This window comes from Anser anser, assembly GCF_964211835.1.
Source record: "Anser anser genome assembly, chromosome: 17".
Classification (NCBI taxonomy): Eukaryota; Metazoa; Chordata; class Aves; order Anseriformes; family Anatidae; genus Anser; species Anser anser.
In genome coordinates, this window is record NC_139738.1 from 1,885,484 (window position 1) to 1,899,063 (window position 13,580).

The 13,580-nt window shown below is 44.4% G+C and overlaps 1 protein-coding gene across 4 annotated transcripts; it reads right to left on the reverse strand.

Moving 5' to 3' along the window:
• Nucleotides 1–356: 356 nt before the first annotated feature.
• LOC310882953 (putative glutamate receptor) lies at nucleotides 357–13,579 on the reverse strand. 4 transcript variants are annotated; one of them, XM_083802470.1, is made up of 13 exons: nucleotides 12,936–13,579; nucleotides 12,628–12,707; nucleotides 10,347–10,547; nucleotides 8,688–8,794; nucleotides 6,645–6,676; nucleotides 5,949–6,008; nucleotides 5,239–5,418; nucleotides 4,157–4,383; nucleotides 3,352–3,449; nucleotides 2,611–2,828; nucleotides 2,074–2,299; nucleotides 1,383–1,630; nucleotides 357–849 (listed from the first exon to the last, which is right to left on the reverse strand). In XM_083802470.1, the coding sequence occupies exons 4-13, from the start codon at nucleotides 8,758–8,760 to the stop codon at nucleotides 748–750; spliced, it is 1,464 nt and encodes a 487-aa protein (XP_083658596.1). In that variant the 5' UTR covers nucleotides 8,761–8,794; nucleotides 10,347–10,547; nucleotides 12,628–12,707; nucleotides 12,936–13,579; the 3' UTR covers nucleotides 357–747. The 4 variants fall into 4 exon arrangements, with proteins under 4 accessions (XP_083658596.1, XP_083658595.1, XP_083658594.1 ...); XM_083802469.1 differs by lacking the exons at nucleotides 12,628–12,707; nucleotides 12,936–13,579 and adding exons at nucleotides 11,285–11,363; nucleotides 11,518–11,828; XM_083802468.1 differs by lacking the exons at nucleotides 12,628–12,707; nucleotides 12,936–13,579 and adding an exon at nucleotides 11,285–11,828.
• Between the last annotated feature and the right edge of the window lies 1 nt (nucleotide 13,580).

Consider the following 13,580-nt stretch of genomic DNA (forward strand, 5'->3'; position numbering starts at 1 on the left):
ACTTGCCCTTGCCTAGTGAATTTGTACTTTCTTTAATTGACTGGTTCCAAATTTCATGCTGGTGGATTTTAATTATGTTATTCCTAAATACTTCCCGGTCAGGTTAACTAAGACAGACTAGGAAACATCTGCTGGGAAACAGACATTTCTTAAATCTAGTTCCCTAATTGCATCATCCCCTTTGTTGGATTTTAGGCCACTGCAGAGAATGCAGTAAAGTCCTGCATTTTGGGGGATTATGCAACAGTACTGTCCTTTCTGATTCAGAAATTACCTTCACAGTGACCATCATCTGCCTAGAAGAGGGGAAAAGTAGTCTATAACTAAAATATTTAAGAAGCAGTTGTTCGTGATTAGAAAAGTCAGATGAGAGCTTTAATTTTCAAGATTGTTCCTCATAGTGTAATTAGTAAACAGAGGCATCACATTAACCTATCCCAAGTCCCTTACTCCTACAGGCATTCATGCACTTACATAGTAAACTTCTAAACTAAATCTAGGTGTGATCCCCCATCTTAACCTTCTTTAATTTTAACAGTTGCACTCTATCCTTCATCAACTTAAATTCCTCCCAGCTGCTTAGTTTTCTTTTGAATCCAGCTCCACCACCAATCCAGAAGTGCTGTGTGTTTGTGATTAGGAAGCTAACACTCTAGACTTGCAGAAAAATACCTTTCTACAATGATGTAGTTCCTATGAAATACATATGGTAGAACCCTAAGACATGCCCATTCCTTAACATGTTTTTTAAGCATTAGCCCTTCCTGAAGTCTCCTGGCTTTGTCTTGCATTTTCTTTTATACGTAGACGAGTGCACATTTCTTCTGTGAAAATGGAGCAACAAGACTTCTGAAAAACAAAAGGGGAGAAAACAAGGGGGTGAGTTCTGCATCATTAAATCTACCTTTAAAACGTGTGCTACCCATCCACTGGAACGGATGGAGAACAAGAACACCAAGCTGCACATTCAGATACCAGTGCAGTTTTACTTACATGTGGTTTCCTGCTTGTCAAATGACTTGAAAATAGCCATACTTGAGAATAAACTTGTTATTGATGATTTACTGTCCTCTGTACACTCAGAGTGTTGGAATGCAGTTTGGCTGCATTACAGTAAATATTTCTACGTAATATTTTAGGCTTCATTTTATTATTTTTACACTGTTTTGGCTACCTATCTATCACACAGTCCAAGCTACAACGTTTCAAAGCTGTAAAGAGCGAATACTTGGCATGTCTCCTCGATCCCATTACATTCCTTTCCTTAGACAAAGCAAGATCACAATGGCATTCTGCCCAGTGGGGCGGAATGGTACCTACCTGTCCATGCTAAACAGCAGGGATCCAAGGAGGGAGGACAGGAGATGATGACCATCACCTACCTTGACATGTCCAGCAGCGTGTCTGCTCTTATTCGACAGCTCCACCACAGCTGCAATCACTCCCAGTGCGAGGCCAATTGCAAGAGTAAGGAAGAGTCCACCGAGGGCTTGGGGCTGCAGAGGGCTCCATCTCTCTCTGCTTTTGTGAAGGCAGCTGGTCTCCCACCACTTGTTACGCAAGTAGTCAAGGTCACCCAATTCGCGCAGTTTGAGGACCGCAATGGAGAGCTTCTTAGTCCACGAGGACGCTAGCAGCAGTAGAATGAAAAAGAGTATAAGACAGATAACGAATATTACAACATTTTAAAGCAGCCTGCTGCTACCCTCCCAAGCAGGGTTGGCTGGGTGCTGATTCCCAACTATCAAATGGTCATTGTGCAGAATGCCACAGACTAAGCTGAGTGCTTTTTTAGATAGCAACGATTCCTGTCATGTTCGCTTGCAGAACAGTAACAGAGTGAAGGTTCTTTGATAAATACAAGCAGTCATGCTCGCAAGAAAAAATTGTTTAGGAGCTTTTCTGCATCATTCCTGGAGCCAAGGCTTAAAACCAAAAACTAACTACCTAAAGGAACCAATGTTCCTGAGTTTCAGGACTTAGCTGTGCCAGGCTGTTTGCTCTCAGTCCGCTATTTCAAACCCGTGAAATCCAAGTGGAGAAGTGGGGCAGAAATGGTGCACCGTGACTAACCCTGGGCTGTGGCAATGCCAAATCCTCTGGCTCCAATAACTTCAGGGGCTCTGATCAAATTGCAGTGCCTGGCAGCTGCAAGGTCTTGAGAGATTGATTCACCAATGAAGGCGTAGTTCGAGTCCATCACGCGTTGAACTGCTTCCTGGTAGGTTTTGACTAAAACGTGGTCTCGTCTCTTGTCCATATATTCATAGATCATCTGATGGATGGGATTCTTGGAGTTCTGCAGCCCAAAAAGCCAAGTGTTAGACTGAAGAGTAAAACAAATGTGCAGCATTTCTGGATAAACATGCAAAGGTTGTGAAAAATTTTGGAGAATAAGAGCACATAAATCATTCCCCTTTTGGGCCCCCTCTGTAATGAAAATTAGCATCTAGCTGGCACAGATTTCCTCTCGAGTGTTACAGGGATATAAACATTAATTATTTCCCACCACCACCCCTCAAAAATAACTTTTACAGATATCTCGGCCCCAGCTTAGCAGCCCTAAGGCACGTGTGTGTGTGTGTGTGTGTGCAATCAGATTCTCTGCACCTTGAAGAAGTAGAAGGTGGAGGAGCCGTCCAACGTCCCAAACTCGAGCTTTCTTTGCTTCACGAGATCTTCAAAGGTCTGGATTGGGAGCTGCTCGCTGCCGGAGCTCAGCAGCGCGGTGAAGTTGGCGATGTAGGCAGCCAGCAAGGCTATGGTGAAGAGCCACCAGATGGCGGCAATGACCCGCACAGAAAGCGCTTTGGGCCGAGGGGTGACACCTGCGCGACCAGAGGAGCCGATAAAAAGCAAGGGAGGTGATGTACAGTGAGAGAGACAGCTCGAGTTAAAGCCGGCACAAGACTTCTTTTTTAATAAAGGCCAAACTGCAAAACTTGCCCTGCAGCTACCTAGGAAACGCACAGGTCTGAAGAGCCCTCAGTGGCTGAACAGCACCAATACCGCACGCTGCACAGAGAGCTGAAGCACCATTAGTGGCCAGAGGCAATAAAAAGGCTCCACTCTAAAGCATCAGTGCAAAGGCTAGCTTGACTTTCCCCAGAATAAGTGTTACAGCAGAAAAAAGCAGTCCTCAGCTGCAGCCAGCCACGTGTACAGCTCCAAGTCCCAAACCCCAGCTGAGAGTTTGAATACTGCTGAGTGTCCCTACTGCAACGTCTTTCCCCTCAGCAGCACCCAGCCATCCAGCACCCAGTGTTGCGGACAGATGAGGGCTGGATAAGCAAGCAGCTTACAAAACCATTCTGCTCCCGGAGTTCCTCTGCGGCAGTCCTCCCAGCTCACCTTGCAGTGCGAGAGCTCCTGCTCCAAACCAGAGGCTGTTTAAGAAGGTGAAGTGATTCTCCTCATTCTTGGGCTCGTTCCATTCGCAGGGGCTCAGCCTGTGGGGAAATGGCGGGATAAAACCGGTCAGGAAAAAACAACCCTGCCGCATGACATGCAGCAGTGCGGCTAGACCAGAAATGCCCTTTCCTTCCATGGTAGGTCCTCCTCCACCTGTGGTCCAGTTCAACTGGTACAGAGAATAATGTTCCTGCTCAATGCCTCAAGTATTTCACAACAGTAAAGACTCAGGAGGCTCCTCTTACAGGTTTGCCAGATCCCTTCTTCTTGAACCACTGCATCTATTCTCCCTGGCACACCTAAGAGGCAACACTGGCTCTGTTCTTTAGCATAAGAAGGCCGCTCCTTGGAAGGAATGCTTATCTATAAAAGAGTATGCATAAAACTTGAAAAGCAGCACCGGAGCTTCTGTTCAAGACTGCAGCTGCTGAGAGCCTTAGTGCAGCCTAATCAAGAAAGGGGGGAGAAAGCTGAATCTCCTCGGAAGAAGAGGGAGGGGAAGAATTCCTTCCACCAAAGTCAGTGCAGAACTGAGTGCACAAAAACACCAGGAGAGAGAACTGCACGTAGGAATGTGGTCACAGTAAAAAAAAAAAAAAAAAAACTTTGAAAAAAGTGAGAAAGAAAAGCTGAAGTACAAACACACGGGCCTTTAGCAACCCTTGTACTTTCTTTAAAACCGAGATCTGCTCATAGCTGGGAAAACAGTCGACTTTTGAGCAAAACCTGTGAAACGTGTTTATACCTGGCAACAAGAAAGAGGCAGAAGCACGTCAGAACATAAGCAAATAGGAGACCAGTCCAGGTCTCCTTACTGAAAGGAGCCAGGAAGTGGAAGAAAGACATCTCCTGTGACATGGTGTCCTTTCGAAGCAAGATTCCAATCCCAGTCTGCAGGAATGGCGTGGTGAAGGAGACCACCTCTTCCCTGGCTGATGTGACTGTCAGGGGAGCCACTGCAATGTCTGCTTCCTATAAGATGAAAAAAAATATTATCAACCACCCAGCCTACCTGATGATTTCTGCACTCAAATAGAACACTTCCCAGGCCGAGTGGGCAGATATCTACATGGCAAACAGCTTCCCTGTCTCGCTAGACAGCTGTGGGCTTAGACTGCGAGCTCCAGAGGACAGCTTTCCATTTTGCATTGTTCATAGGGGGGGCTGGCTGGTGTCTGGGGCCTCTGGTTTCCTACCATCCAAACAAGCTGAGGCTGTGCACCATGAACCACATTGTGTTTGTTTACAAAAAACAGAAGTCACGTTCCTTTCTTTTTCTGGCTGCAGCACCTACATGACTGACAGGACACGTTACTGAGTTCAGAGGAGCAGAGAGAATTCGATTCAAGTGCTCCCAACAGCTGGCAGAATGCTGGCTGGAGGGAGTGGTACGCCATGGATAAAAAGCAGGTTCAAGCACCTATTTGAATAGTCTGAGGGGTTACATTTCAGAAGACACAGGTTTGGCCTAGAGCTTAAGTACAAGGTAACTTTTCCTTAAAGTCTTTGTTTCATTACAGAGCTATGATGTCTGTGCAGCCTCTCAGATTACAAAGGCACTAGGCAGTCTCTGAAACAAGCACTGCACCAGGAGTGCCTTGTAACAATGATTTCTGCTATGGCCATTGTCTCCTTGTTTTGTAGTGTCCCTATCTGTAGGACAAAACCAACCACAAGTCTTTCTGTTCATCAGTCCTACACAACAGGCAGAATAACTCCAAGTTGCTCAGTCCCCGAGGAAATTCTAATGAAGAGCTGTGCCAGCCCAGCCCTTTGGCCTCTTTCCTGTTAGAGCTGCAGTTTTCTCAAACATACAATGAAAATTACCTTTCTCAAAATCTCTCCAATCATCCCTGTCCAGCTCCCATTGGAAGAGACGGCGCCGTACTTCCCATCTCCCACCACCTTCACCTTGTAGCTGAAGTGAAGCATTGAAGCAAGGGCTTTCAGCAGGTCAATGCAGTATCCCTCCAGCTCTGCCCTTCTCACCATGACGTAGGGATCTTCCTGCATAGAGAGGGAAATGCACACAATTACATGCCACCACAGTCTGCAGCATGCAATTGACTATGAATTAACCCTTTTTTTCCCCAAAAAAAACCCTCCACAAAGACCCCTGCCCACATTATCGGGAGGATAACATTTCCAGTCCTGAAAGATATTCACAGGAGTCATGTGCCACCACTAGTAAAAGCATACAGCTCCAGGAAGGGCAGCCGCATTTTGCAAGGCACATGTACTACATAAGCAAGTGACACCCTCTTCACAATCTAAACACCCAAATACATTTCCTTTGGCCCACCAGTTGAGGGTTACCTGCTGGTGCCTGACAGCAGAATCAGAAAATCTGCTGGTGTTGCTGCTTCTGAATGATCCTGATTATGGCAATGAATCTTCTTTCCTTTTTTTTTTTTCCCTTTTCTTTTTTTAATATCATGTTTTTAATTCGGGCAAATATGTGATATGTATAATATATATAATAATGATATAATTCAAGCTACCTCCCAGCCACTGTAAGTACCGTGTTACTGCCTTACCAGGATTGTTGTGACAGTCAAAGTTGGAAGATTCTCTTCTGGTCCCATCAAGTCAGTGTCCTACAAATAAAAGTGAAGAATTAATTGGATTTTCCAGAACTGGCCCCACTCAGCTAGGGTTTACATTAGTGTGTGAGTTAAAGCAGCTAGAAATCTGCCCCCCCCAAGCTGCAGCAGGTCACCTCACCACTACTCTACCTCCTTCAGGAATCGCTGTTCCGTGACAGTAATTAATAAATCACAAGTGTTTTGCGTTATTGCATGTTATCAGCATACTCTGTGCAAATAAAAAAATCACTTTAGATGCTGTCACAATTCTTCAGATACACGGCGCATACGGTCTTCCGAAAAAGAGATCAATGTTTGTTGCTGACAAAACAGCTAGCAGCCAATTAAGGCCTCATTAGAGAGTAATTGCAGGAGACAGAACAGTAGGAAACCTGAGATGTTGGGGAGAGGAAACATAAATTCACTTCTGCGTGGACACGCTGAATTCAGGAGTGCATCTCCCAGCCTTACACAACTCGAGGTGCTTTCTGATCGGTACCACTTCAGAACACCTCAAGCTTTTGCCGGTAAAGCCGCCTTCCCCTCACAGATGAAAAGCCTTGCACACTATCACATCTATTTCTGGATTTAAAATCCTTTCTCACAAAGAGCTTCACTCGTAGCTCTGCACCAGTGAACTGAACGTACCTTACTCGCAGCATCATCATTCCTCATCGCTCCTGAAAAACAACAAAATCAACTCCTTGCAGCATTTATATTTCACGGTTCCTTAAGAGTGACGTTTCAAAAACTCATTTCACGTTGCACTTACACAGAACGACTACCCTTAGCTCAGAAGCTCACAGCGCAGCTGACTCGCACCAATTTTGCCGAGTTTGTTTCCTCTTTCACAGCACAGTATTAGTGTGAAGCAAACAGAAGCAGAAATGTACACAGCCAGGCTCAGGCTTCAGAGGATTCTGACTGTAACTTTATTATTCTGGTTTTTACACTCTGAAGAGTGGATTTTTCAGAACTGCCCTCCTGACAAGTAGAAAAGCCAGGAGCCCTGCTACTTCACACAGCCAAGATTCCCCCCCTTGCCCGTAACCCTAAGGAAAAGCAGAAGCTCATCAGCATTACATTCCAAGGCACCGGGGTTTCTAATTCTTCCCTTCCCCTATTAATGAGAGGTTCTTCTTGTCAAAGTAGCCAAAGCAGACCGTCTTGCGACCACAGGGGTAGAAACCCTTCTCCACCTCGTCCTCTTGCATTCCCCCCCAGAATTAGCAGCACTCTGACTCTTTCTTTCCTGTGAAAATTTAGACCTCCACAAGGATCAGGACCAAACCCAGGAACCAACAGGAACAGCACTAGAGAAGGGTCGGGAAGCCTGCCTTGTTTTGCCTCTTCTCTGCGCCCCATGAAGTAAGGGAAGTAAATACAGCTGAGAGTTTAAACGTGATGAGAGATGGTGCAGCCTTCAGGGAACAACACCCTGCCTGTTGTCAGATCTGCCACTGACCTGTTTTATGTTACTTCTTCTTGTGCCTCTGTTTCCCATTTGTAAAACAAAGGCACCGATACTTTCCCATTTGGTAAAAATCCACCTGTAGAAGTATTATTAATGGGGTTAATTGAGCTTCTGGTTCTGCTCCCTGCTCTTTTAATAAATCCTGTTAAATTATTTGATCCACAGCCTCCTCTCTCACAACACTCAGAAGAACACTGTAATAATTGAGATGCAGAATTAAAACCACAGCCACTATATGGCTTATTAATTGCCCAGGATGTTTTTCTGGAATGTGCACATCGCTCCTTGCAATCAAAGAATACACAGTACAAAGGCCAAAAATCCCTCAAGAGAAAACAAAAAATTGAGGGTGTTCTTGCTCTTCCAAGCAAAAGCTGCAAGTTTTTCATTAAATATAACAACATATTCATTCATTATGTATTATTCATTCTCTGGTTTTGCATTTTCTTGCCTTGTGCTGAACTCTACATTATTGTTAAAACAAAAACTGCTTTTTCCCTCTCCACTACAGTTCTCCACGGGAGCTGGAAATCTTCACAAAGGAGTTCTCTTGTCTCCCTTCAGAAACTCATTAGAGCCAGTAAAAGCCGTTTGAGGCTCCTCTTTGAAGACCTGCTAGGCTTTCTTGGAAGAAAACAGCCTGTACTGAGGGCTTCAGCTCCCCCACAGCGGCACTGGATGCAGCTGTTCAAAGCCCCATTGTAAGGGCTCCTGAAAGGACCATAAGTAATCGAGTCGCAGCGCTAACTCGAAGTTCATGGCAGTGACACTTCTCAGCAGCCAGGTCCTCCTTGTGAGGATCTGCAAAAACATAACACAAATAAAAGGGACTCATCCCTCCAAATCTTGTCCCCTAAAGGCTTGAAACTACTGCCCTGAAGGCAGGAAGCTGCTGCGGCTGCAAAAATCAGCCTTGCCTTTACCCCTTCTATTCTGAGCACGAACAGCCTTCTAATGGGAGATGACTGCCTGACTTCACGAGAAAAGGCTTGTAACACTGTTAAGAACTGCCTCAGCCCGATTTTCTACTCTGTCCTCCCTGTCTAGGCTAATACCCGTGCCTTTGTGTCCTCCGCCCATATTTCCCTTTTTGCAGCTAGATTAAGATACAGACTTAATCCAGCACTAGTCATCAAAGAATGAGAGAATTCACAGGCTGTGAAGAAGAACAAAATCAGATTTGGATGCAGCCAGCATTGTTGGCCAAATATTCTCACCTGCGTGGCTTGATTCTCTCAGGAGCAGCACGGTTGTAAGCACACAGAACACGAAGTGAAGTCCTTTGTCCATTGGAGCAGAAACAGTCACTGTCTAGAGGAAATTCCTGCTCGAGATGAAAGACAAGTAGTTAAGGCTGGTGTTAGGGTTCCTCAAAGCTGAGTTAAATCAGTTTATCTTGGATTTTCTGCATCACATTTGGAAGAGTCCCAATTGTTTTTCATTTCAAACACTGCAACAAAATTTCTGCATGACTTAAAATAACTGTACATGTGTCGTTGAAAAACAGCAACTGAATTATGAAAGACAGCCAATGCCATGTTATACTCCATCTCAAGCTTCTGCTGTATTTTTGACTGTATTTGTAATCACAGCGCCAACCAAGGGTCAGGATACCATTACCACAGAAACTACAAAAGACATACTGAAAAAGTGCCCAGAAAAAAGTCACCATTTAGGAGACTATGCAGGTGAAAAAGGTGCTACAGTGTGGTATTACCTGCTTCTGACTGATGTGCTCAAAGAGAGAAAGGTTGCTTCAGTTAATTTTACCTCATCAGCTTTTATGAATTTTTCCCCAAACCTGCACACCTGTGAAAACTCTTGACATTACAAAGGCTCAGTGGTTTTCCTCATTCATTCTCTCTACATTTTTCACTTTCATACCAAGAATAAGAAGTGAATAAAATTTACACAGAGGATTATTTGGGTTAAATTTAAATGCTGTCTCTTTTTGTTATTGTTAAAAATACTTCAAAATGGGATTAGTGTTAAAGAATCAAAGGAGAGGACTGACATTCGAGTTATGGAGCAACCTAAATTATCTGAAAGTAATTATAGAATACAGACAAAATGCTAGATACTCGTAGCTGTTGGGAGAGCAGCACATGGACAGCCAAATCAGCCACCAAGGCACAGAGAGGAGAAAGCAGCAGAGATTCTGGTTGAGCCACTGAGGAATTCCTTTTTTCTTTTTCTCTGGTTTCTCTTTTTAAATCTTTAGATTTAACCTCTAAATTTTTGCTATCTTTTCTTGCACTTAGGTATACACTATAAAGTGATCTTTACTTCAGGCAGCCTCCTTCAATAAAGAAAAAAAAAGGTATTCAGAACTGGTAATAAAAATGAGAGTTGTTAACACACTGGCTACTGACTGACTGAAAGAACAAAGTCTAAATATGTGAAAAAAAAAAAAAAGCATTTTTGCAAAGGCAAATACACTTCCTTTAATCTAGTACTGGAATGATTTAAGGACAAACAGAATCAGTTACAAAGAGAACAGGAGCACAGAGGGCTTCAGCACCTTCCAGCCTGTGCTGAGTTCTTTAGCTACTGCTTAAATTAAACCGCAGCATCCACTCACCACATCCACCTGGCGAGGTACTACAAAACCTTCTCAAGTTTTACAGCAAATCAAACTAAGGATTTAAGATGCTACTTTGCTAGAAGCAGCTCTCACTCCTCAGAAGCTTTTCATCCTTTCAAGAACTAAACAAAAAAGAGACACCACCACTCCTCAGCCATCCTTGCGCACGCAGTGCTGGAGGAAGGCATTAACAGGATGGAAAAGCTGGGCAGCCACCAGCTAGGAAGGAGACAGCCTGCTGCAGGCAGGCTGGAACAAGCAGAGCAGCGAGCGAAGGCAGCATCTCACTTACAGCAACTCCTTCAGCCTCTCCCAGCTTGGCTTGGCTGGCCGGGCACCAGCAGGAACACTGATGAGCAGCAGGCACCGTGGGACTGCTGGAGCGGGCGGCGTGGCAGCGCTGGGCTGTTATAAGGACTGAGGGAGGAGCCGGGGGGGCTCCTGCAGGATGCCCACTGCCAGCTGGCACCGCAGGCTCCAGGGGCACCTGGGGCTGGGGAAAGAGGAGGAGGATGTTTGGAAGCAGTTTAGTCCAGCAGCTCGATGCCACATCAAGGGTCAGAAAAGCTGACTGCTACTACTTGGCCCTGTAAAAGCCTTCTTTCTACTGAACCTTGTCCTTTCAGCTGTGCCCATCTCCCCTGTCTATTGGTCCTGCAAGCTCAAAGCTTTCTTCACTCTAAGTGTCTCAGATCAGCTGCGGGACTCAGGTGTAACACCGAAACCCTCTCAGACCTGTTCTGTGTTTTTCTTCCCAATGCCCAGAGCACTGAGGAAAGGCCTGAGCTTCAAGGTAAACCACACATTCTGGCTTGCACACAACCATTTAAGACACAGGCAAATAAGTGAAATTCCTGTTCCCTTCACCCTTCCAGTTACTAGTTCCACGTCAGACACGAGCTACAGGACAGCCCTGCCAAGTGGCCGCTTCCACTGGGCCAGGTCATTTATAAATACACACACCAAGGCACTGCAATTACAAAGGAGGGCTTTCACAGGAATTCAGAAGAGAGTAAATTATTACAACCCATCCTGCAGGGGAGTTGGAACATGTCCACACTTGAGTAACAAACAAAAAATTACTTCCCACTTGACTTTCATCACTGTCCAAGATGGAAAACACTCCAGCTGCTTCTGCCTTCTTCCCTAAGCTTCTCCTAGATATGCCACTAAGCAAATCAATCATTAAACATCACCACAACTGGTCTTCTGCCAATGAAAACCACTTACCTTTCAATAAAAAGTGCTTACAATAATGCATTTGGTGATGTCTGCCTTAACGGAGTGAAAGGGCTTGACTCACAGCTCGCTGCAATTAAGGGGAGCTCACTTTTAATGCACGTCAGACACCAGCTGGTGCAAATCATCCCCACAACATGGCAAGATGCTCATGTAGGTTATAAACGGTAACTACATGCTCCCTATTCAGCCAAACCAAAAAGAATCCTGTAAGATCCAGTCACCTCGGCTTTCTCTTAGATGCCGTGGGCTGCTTACAGCTGCATTGCCAGGTACTACCTTTGGCAGCCAGCACGTCATTTGTTTTTCACTTTCCTGCGAGATAGCTTCACCCTAGAGAGTCTGGCAAAGGGCTGCATGTGGACAGAGGTGAGCAAAAAGCAGATAAAGCTGAGGTTCCCAGCTGCTTCTCATGAATATTTTTCTAGGCTTTTGTAGGATGCACATTATGGTATGTGATTTGTCACAGCTGGCAGCTAATGAGGGCTAAGCCACTAATAAGCTCAACTCCAAGCAGCTGAAAGCATCTCAGCTCTGACAAAATGAGTTTTTAAAGACACAAACAAACATTCAGCATCAGTGTTCTTAAATGCTAAATTGGAGAAATACGGACCATAAAATCACAAGGCCAACCACGTACTGTTTGTCATTTGGAAACTTTGGACTCTTAATCTTACACCATAATGAGCTGAAAAACACAGGGCAGGAAGCTGAGACCTCACAGGATGAGTTCTGGTCAAGGGAAGATACTTGCTGTTACTCTACAAACCAGCAGAAAAAAATATAAAATGAGCTTTCTCTAGACAGTTATGATGGTTACTTTTACCCCCCAAACATGTTTATGACAACCAAATACCTTGGCATTAAAAACCTGTGTTCATTATGCAAACCTCACTGAGTTCTTACCTGCAGCTTTGGATGAGGTACAGCCAAGCAAGTGTTTTCACATGTTAGTAGGACCTCCCTACCAGCCATAATGCCTTTTCCTCCTCCGTATCCTTTCAGCAGTTTGACTTTGAGACTATTCCAGCAACAGGAAAAAATATTAAGAACAGAGTTGCTAAAAACGATTTTGCTCGAGGCTTTGGAGTTTTCATTTATTTGGCAGGGGGTGGAGCAGGGCAACAAGAAAAATCCACCCCAAATCCTAAAAGATCTATGCACTTAAAAATCTGATGATAATACCAGAATCAGCATGAATCTTTCCATTTGTAAGCACAACAGCAACAAAAATATAAAATAAACTTATTGGTTAAATTATCACTTTGCTAATTATTCTTCAGAGCAAAATGACACTTTTAAACATCTCAGTAGCTTTTTACTCAGTTACTGACCTTCTTGAAGAATACTGTTTTCACCTGCCTTTCTGAATTCCTTCACACCTGCAGCCAGGCTTTTGTTGTTACATGACATCCTGAAGGGAGAACAAATACCAGTGACTGTGCAGCATTTGCAAGTGCTTCTGGCCTCAATCTTGGATGAATTCTCAACCCTGCTGTACCAAGGTGTGTGATTGTAGTAAATATTTGCAGCTACTACATGGCAAGCAGTGATTACTGCAAAGTAAATGCTGCCAGCGGAGCAGCTGGCATTCACAGCCCACTGTGGTTTCATGCTCAACCTGTATCTACGCTGAATCTACCTGCAGTTTCACGAGGGAGATGGAGAATCTGCTTCTTCATCTTGGTCATCATATGAATGGTGGAGAAGACTGTCAAGAGAATAAGAGCAGAGAGGCAGTCCTAAAAGGAAAATCAGTGCTGCTAAAACCTTGACTCCAGACTCCCTCTGCTGTGGCTGAATCTTTATCACTTTCCGTACCTTTTTAGACAATGCCCTGGCTGCTGAGCAGATCTGAGAGTGTTCCCTCTTCCCTGAAGAAGAACAGATGAAGAGCAAAACTGCACAGTAAACTCCTGCGGTGTAGGTGCCGTGAAATACATTCCACTCAGACAAATAAATGGATACATCATTAATGGTCTTATGTAGTGCAACAAAACAACTTGTCAAGGCAGTTACTATGAGTTTGCAGGCAGGACAACATTCACATGTGCCCTAGTAAGTTAAATCCAAGCACGGCTTTTTTAAAATGTGAACAAAGAAAGATGTTTTGAAGTGCTGCATGATGCTGCCTTCTGTGAGGTGCATTAATTTAACAAGTATTGCTTAATCGATAAAAGGTTTAAAAAAAATATGTGAAACTTGGTCTTCGAAAAGACACAAATAGGCTTTTTAAACGTTAACTTTCTAAAGCTGTCAATTTGCATGTACTTTTTTGCTTTCAAGA

Coding starts and splice junctions, on each gene's coding strand:
- LOC310882953 (XM_083802470.1), bottom strand. CDS start 8,760: ATGGACAAAGGACTTCACTTCGTGTTCTGTGTGCTTACAACCGTGCTG. Junction 6,009..6,644: donor ATGATGATGCTGCGAGTAAG/GTACGTTCAGTT, acceptor TTTTATTTGTAG/GACACTGACTTGATGGGACC. Junction 850..1,382: donor ACGCTGCTGGACATGTCAAG/GTAGGTGATGGT, acceptor TTTGTTTTTCAG/AAGTCTTGTTGCTCCATTTT.